At 42.8% G+C, this 7,411-nt stretch overlaps 1 protein-coding gene across 1 annotated transcript; it reads left to right on the top strand.

The window, feature by feature from the left end:
• The first annotated feature begins 776 nt into the window (after nucleotides 1–776).
• Nucleotides 777–7,183, top strand: cpo (carboxypeptidase O). Its single transcript, XM_056431759.1, has 10 exons — nucleotides 777–807; nucleotides 4,495–4,573; nucleotides 4,677–4,716; nucleotides 4,804–4,905; nucleotides 5,001–5,105; nucleotides 5,191–5,307; nucleotides 5,617–5,710; nucleotides 6,318–6,520; nucleotides 6,747–6,831; nucleotides 6,918–7,183. Exons 1-10 carry the CDS (start codon nucleotides 777–779, stop codon nucleotides 7,181–7,183), a joined length of 1,122 nt encoding a protein of 373 aa, XP_056287734.1.
• The last annotated feature ends 228 nt before the right edge of the window (nucleotides 7,184–7,411 follow it).

Raw genomic sequence — 7,411 nt, 5'->3', positions numbered from 1 at the left:
TATTATGTCGCAGACTGTCTCACTTACAAATACAGCATTACGAAAAAAAGCTAAGTGAAGCTACGTGAGCTAACTTAAGGAAAATTATAAATATGATACTTGAATTATTTTAGTGTTTTGTGATTTTGTGTTTGGAGCATTTGAAAATTGCTTACTAATTATTTTAGCTCATGTTGTGCTGTTATATTATGTCCATGCCGAAGACTAATTATTCATATATTCATTTAATGTGTTTATGTAACTCTGTAATGATTCCTTCTGGTCACATGACATCTATTGTTCCGGCCATCCTGGAGAGGGATCCTCCTCTGTTGCTCTCCTCAAGGGTTCTTCCCTTTTCTCCGTCGAGAAAGTTTTTTTCTTGTATTTTTTGGGAGTTGTTCCTGATCCGATGTGAGGTCAGAGGTCAGGGATGTGTTTACAGACTGTAAAGCCCTCCGAGGTAAATTTGTAATGTTGGGCTGTATAACATAAACTGAAACCGTCCTGTGGGGATTCAGGTTTTAAAGGGCAAACACACACTCACTCACATGTCAACGCGGCACCGACAGACGCTTCACTCTACAGTCCAGATGTTGACACAGCTCTTCACTCCCCAAGCTAACGGCACCTTGTGAAACAGGGATCGCCGCGCAGAGAAACTGCCGGAGTGATCGTGAAATGTTGAACTGAAAACTGTCAGGCGTTTAACTGTTTGGAGTAAACGAGTCACAAACTAGGAATAGAAAAGAATGCGTGCGTTTGAAGTTGCTTCGCGAGATCCTAGACGCGTAGCCATGGTAACCAGGGCCAACTTCATGATCCTTTGTGAGCTGAATTTTAAGACATATATATATAAATATACACATATATATATATATATATATTTATATATATTTATAAATATACACGTATATATAAATATATATATATATAAATAATTATATGTATTTAGAAATATATATATTACGGCAAACAAAATGGAATATAATACTTAAATTAAAGCGTTTTGTTTACGTTGCAGATCCGCCATCGCCATTGCATTGTGGGATATCAAGTCCAGTATTGCATATATTGCCATATTTCACCAAAGATAGTATTCAAATTGCATACTTCTGGTGTGATACTCTTTTGGCGTGTACTTTCGGATGCACACCAACATGAAGCATCACCCCACATCCAAACGCTGCTCTAATCCCCCCTCTCTTAATCCAAAATGTGAGACGCTATCAGCGGCTTCAAAGACGTCAGCAGACAGGCGGTGGGCTCGTGTCTGAGTGTAGCGGCGCGGCCTGCCTCTCTCATCCCAAAGCATTAGCGCTTTCATCCATCATTATGAAGGAACGGCGTGGCGTGCACTCTGATTATGGGTTGGAGAGCACGGCTCACCCGGAGCCCGAGACAGGCCTCGTCTCCGTATCTTCACGTGCGGCTTATGAATAGACGAGATGCACATTGTCAGCGGGAGGAGCGGGGGGGGGGGGGGGGGGCGCTCCACTGTCAGGGCCACAACCACGGAGCAGACAGATAGAGCTCCGGTTGAAGGAGAGGCTGCACTCCGACACTAATTAATCTCAAAGGGTCAACTTTGCCAAGAGGAATGGGCATCGTAAATGCATGTTGACAAGCTGCACTGAGTTTTTATTGAGAACGAGGACGTACTGCCATAAGTAGTCTGTACTTCAGAATATAGCTGTCACGGTGTAATGGGAGTACTCTGGGTGTTTCTGATGATCTACAGATTTCACCTGAACTCAGCATTGCACTGACATCTGCTGGTGAGACGTTACATGAAGGATTCCTAAAAAAAACAGCACAGGTGTCAAACACGAGGCCCGCGGGCCGAATGCGGCCCAGCACGTCATTTTATGCGGCCCCTGACGGCTTGAAAGACACATGATCACCTTTATATCCCGTGCTTTTATTTTGAAGGTTACAAACTAAATGGATTTGTGTTATAATGTTAGAGAAATGTTCTTGTGTACAATATTTCTACTCTCGAATAAACAATAATCAAATGCAAAGAGAGTTATTTAACAGTATGTTCAGGAGTAGTTTATGCACTAGTATTTATTTGTACCAGACAAACAAATGTGTGTCTTTTTGTGTCTTCTACAGACGTCCATTTCCCAATGTAAGTCTATGGGGAAAACTTATTTTTGGGCCGCATGGCGGACATGGAATTTGTAATTAAATCGTTTGGCCATCATGTCAAATTTGTTTCCATGGGTTTTTTATTTTTTTAAAGTGACTTCTGGACAGCAGCTACACAATCTTGTGCACAATCATCAGAATAACTGAGCGGCCGTATACCTGAGAAGCAGCAACCACAGATAAGGAAAGGAAAAAAACATTAAGAGAGCAACAAAACAAAATCTAAAGAATGCATCACAGGCAATCTTTAGGAGCTGCATTATAGCAATTTAACAATAAACCAAAACACGTACCCTGAAGACCTCAATGAGGACTCTTCAGCAGGCACTGCAGGGACACCATAAAAGCTTGTTCCTGGAGAAACTAGATTAAACTGAGCCTATAATGTCATGCAGTCCACCTGAGCACAGATGATGTTGACCAGCAACATTTCCTACTCACTGATGAATAAAACATTTATTTTCCCTCTAGTATATCATAAAGACTACATTCTGAGGTATTTTAAATGCCAAATAAACTATTGTTGTACACACACACACACATATATCAAAGCATGCCAACTGATTGAAAGGGTGATATTAAAAACAAGGTAATACAAGGCATAATTTGCAGATAACGATCTTATATAACATGATTACTTCAGCGCTGGTGTAATGGAACAATCAAAACAAAGAATTCAGGTTATTAATAATTACCTCGATAGATATAACGTTTTGATCCTACGGCCATGAAATGTAAAAAATAAATTCATGTTTAGCATCCAATAAAAGTTTCAGGCAACAGGACGGTTAAAGAGTCGACAGCCTTTGTGTACAATTACAACGACAAAATGTTGACTGTTTACTTTAGCGTGTTAGCATACTAACAGTGACAATGCTAATTAACATTAAGATGACAACGATTATCCAAACAGAGAATCATTAAAATCCTTATCTTGACTTTATGGTATCGAATCAAGCTCATTGCCCCCTTGTTAACCCTTGTGTTGCCTTAGGGTCAATTTGACCCCATTCAATGTTTAATGTCGGTGTTCTTTCGGTAGTCAACAAACCTACATAAAGTGCCTCACACTTAAACTTGGAAAACAATATTAATTCTAATAATTTTCTGGAGGTTTTAATTGCTGGCGTCAAATTGACCCCAAGGGTAAAATATGTTAGTAAATATAAAGGTAACAGGAGGGTTAAACATTGAAGCGGGTCAAATTGACCCTAAGGCGGCAGGAGGGTTAAATATTGAATCGGGTCAAATTGACCCTAAGGCAACAGGAGGGTTAAACAATTTGCAACCCTAGCATTTATGACCACTGGTGGACTTTTGCTCTTTTTCATTGGCCAAGACTCATTATTTGTTTCCAGTCATGTCTTTGACTTATTGGAGCTTATCGAATCTTCTCTCTCTTATTCCACAAATATGTTCTTTTGTTTGGCTGAACACACGCTAGTACCGTCAGACGAGGATGTATGATGCTCTAAAAATGTCCGTACTTTCCAGAAAGGATGAAGGGAGCAATATTTCTCATGAATTACACAATATTTTCATGTGAATTCCTTTGTTATTCCTGATGAGTCGTTGTGTTTCTGAGGGGACTAAATATCACCTGCTCTCAGTTATTTGTGAAGAAAAGAGTGAGCTGGAGTGGATGTGATTAAAAAGTCTAAAGCAGTATTAAAACATGAACGGGCACTCGGTAGAGCGCATACCTTCACATATCACAAGATTGGGCATTGCATTATGAACATTTTGTGCATTAGTTGCATGCCAATTGGATAGAAATTGACTGTGCTATGGTAAAAAGAAGATTTTGACCTATCCACGACCTTGACCTTTGACCCGATTGATCCCAAAATCTAATCAAATGGTCCCCGGATAATAACCAATCATCCCACCAAATTCCATGCGATTCAAGAGGATGTTGACCTTTTCATGACCTTGACCTTTGACCCGATCGATCCCAAAATCTAATCAAATGCTCCCCGGATAATAACCAATCATCCCACCAAATTTCATGCGATTCGATTAAAAACTTTTTTTGTTATGCGAATAACACGCATACAAATAAATAAATAAATAAATAAATACACGGCGATCAAAACATAACCTTCCGCATTTTCAATGCGAAGGTAAAAAACACACATCAAGGTCACACGGGGCAATTGAGTCTATCGTACAAGTATGTTCTCAATAGCTATCGTCTTATACATTTGTAAAGCGTCTGACCTTGGTTAATATTTAGCAACAGCTCATAAGAAATGACAAATAAACAAGGCCAAAGGTGTGTCTTTATCTGATGGAGAGCCTCTATAAAGGCTTGTGTACCACTCGGAGGTCCGGAGTCTCAAACGAGGGTCTTTACGTTAGCAAAGGTGACAATGCTTAGCTCGGCGGGACTGAGCCTCCTGGTGCTGCTTTCAGCGGCGGGAGCAGCCAGAGTGGAGAGGTGAGTTTCATTCATAAAGTGTGTTGATCAATGATATCAACAAGGCGGGAACCTCGTACTTCCACCACTGCTTCTCACTCATTCTGCTGCTGTGTGCAAACAGAGTGGAGCATGACTACTACAAATATCATCCCATGGCGGAGGTGAGGAGGATGAGCTCGCTCTTGACACGCCGCACGCTCACAAGACACTCACTCAGATTGCGTGACCCGTGCATTCTCACCCCGCAGATCGCCGACTGGATGACTCGGGTGGCGAAGGAGAACCCCGATGTCGTGACCACAATGGCGTACGGACGGACGTACGAGAAGAGGAGCATCAGCCTGCTCAAGGTCGACCAGCTTTGCGATCCGTTGAGTTGGGATGGTGAATGCGTGTTTGTGTAGAGTGGCGGCCTAACGGGAGGCGATGGAAACGTGTGTTTTAGATCGGCCTCAACACCGGGCAGCGTAAGAAAGCTATCTGGATGGACTGTGGCATACACGCCAGGGAATGGATCGCCCCGGCCTTCTGTCAGTACTTTGTCTGGCAGGTAAGAGGAGCGCAATCATTTAATAATCCTGACTTCATATAATAATATGATTTTTTGTATAATTGTCATTGCGTTCTCAAATTAGATCCTGCAAGCGCACAAAACCGAACCCAAAATGCAGGAGATGCTGAAGAACATGGACTTCTACGTCACCCCCGTGCTCAACATAGACGGCTACATCTACTCCTGGAAGGACAACACAGTCAGTGCTTACGGGTTTTTTCTTCTTCTTTTTGTACAGACTCAAATCCAATTACCTGTTGAGGGGTTTCTGAGCCGCGGCTCTCGGGCCTCAGATGAGCGGGATAATGCGAGAACGGCGGTCAATTAAAGAGACGGCGAATCAATCGGAAACAAATTGATTTTTTTTGGTGCTCAGAGTGACCCAAGTAGAAAATCATCTCATTTTTAACATAAATTGGACGGAGGAAATGAGATTACACAGGCAGCACTGGAGTATGTTTAATATCCAGCTCAATTGATGTAACTGACTGGTCATTTTGGTGCGTAGACTCGCCTGTGGAGGAAGAACAGGTCACCGGGACCTTCGGACTGCAACTGCACCGGCGTCGATCTCAACCGCAACTTTGACGCCAACTGGGCCAGTGAGTCTTATCGTGGTTCTCCATCTCCTTAACTAACTGCACCTTGTTCCTCCTCAAGATGTCCCCAATGCACACTTTGTTTCAAAGGAGGTGCTAAAGAGCGCCAGAAAAATGCTAGAAACTACAATTCCCACAATGCAACCCAGCACCAAAGATATTCACAACTCTCAAGATCCCGGTTCTTAGCACGGGTTATTTCTGTAACAGGAAGGTGCAATTTACCTGCATGAGAATAAAGATCGATGCCTTTAAGTTCAGAAAAAAAAAATTTGATTGCGCTTTTTTGCAGCATAATATTCCGTGTGAAAGTATTTTCTATAAAAACAATAGTTAAAAACAAATATACTTACGTGCCAATTAACCAGATGCCCCCTTCGTCTTTCAACAGAATCAAGTGAATTCATTATGTGAACTCTACAAATGTGAATCTACGACATGAGCGATACCCAATCAGTGTGCTGCATGGACTCAATTACCCATGATGCTCTTTCACAGGGCTACAAATTTACATTTAAAAAAAACACAAATGTTTGCGTACAACTATATTGTTTTCTCGAATTTCGCGGCGCGACTCCTACATTTGATTTCTTTGGCTAATCTCTCCCAGCGGTCGGGGTGTCGTTTGACTCCTGCTCCAACATCTACTGCGGGAGCCAACCCGCGTCCGAGCCCGAGGCCCAGGCCGTCACCTATTTCGTGGGAACCCGGAAGGAAGACTTCCTGTGTTTCCTCACCATCCACTCCTACAGCCAGCTGCTGCTGATTCCCTATGGAAATCCCAACTTCACCGCCCCCAACTCCAACGAGCTGGTACTTCACACCCGCACATTTGACACAACATCACAGTCAGGATTTGAAACAACATTACAGGCCGGCTGAAATCAAAAGCGGCGTAAAAAACCCATTATCATTAGATTCTTGCATTTCCCGCCTCGTAAAACTGCTTCCGGGTGTCCCAGTTGCCCGAACCTGCAGCATAAGGGCTCAAAGGTGCTTTCAATGACCGTGGGATAAAAGCGAACGTCTGGTTCCTCAGATGGAGGTGGGTTTGGGTGCCGCAGACGCCATCAGGAGGGTCCATGGGATGAACTACACCGTGGGAACCTCCCCGGAAGTGTTGTGTAAGTCAGTGCCGGTCCTCGCTCGCTCTTTGCCGCGTGGCTTCCGGTGAAACGGTAAAACCGCTGAACCCTTTTTTTCCCTACAGACCCCAACTCCGGTTCCTCCAGAGACTGGGCTCGGGCACAGGGGATCCCCCTCACCTACACCTTTGAGCTGAGGGACAAAGGAAAGTTTGGCTTCGAGCTCCCCGTGGATCAGATCCAGCCAGCGTGCGAGGAGGCCTACAGCGGGGCCCTGCACATCGTCACCTACGCCCACGACAAGAGCTTTAGCGGTGCCGTGGCAACCGCTGCCGCGACCCTGTGGACCATGCTGTTGGCAGCCGGGGTCACCGGCATCACTCTGATGTGAGGAGGGGGAAACTCACTCACCCGCATCGCTTTCACTTCAGATTGATCACGTTTTTTACATTATAGAAATAAATATATAGAAATAAATATACAGAAATAAATATATAGAAATAAATATATATATTGATATAATATACTTATAAATATTTATATATTATATAATATATTTATATATATATTTATATATATGATAAAATATATTTATATATATATATTTATATATGATCAA

The sequence above is a fragment of the Pseudoliparis swirei genome, chromosome 14 (assembly GCF_029220125.1).
Source record: "Pseudoliparis swirei isolate HS2019 ecotype Mariana Trench chromosome 14, NWPU_hadal_v1, whole genome shotgun sequence".
NCBI classification, from domain to species: domain Eukaryota; kingdom Metazoa; phylum Chordata; class Actinopteri; order Perciformes; family Liparidae; genus Pseudoliparis; species Pseudoliparis swirei.
Note: the sequence above shows the minus strand (reverse complement) of the source record. Positions and strands in the feature narration are given on the sequence as shown.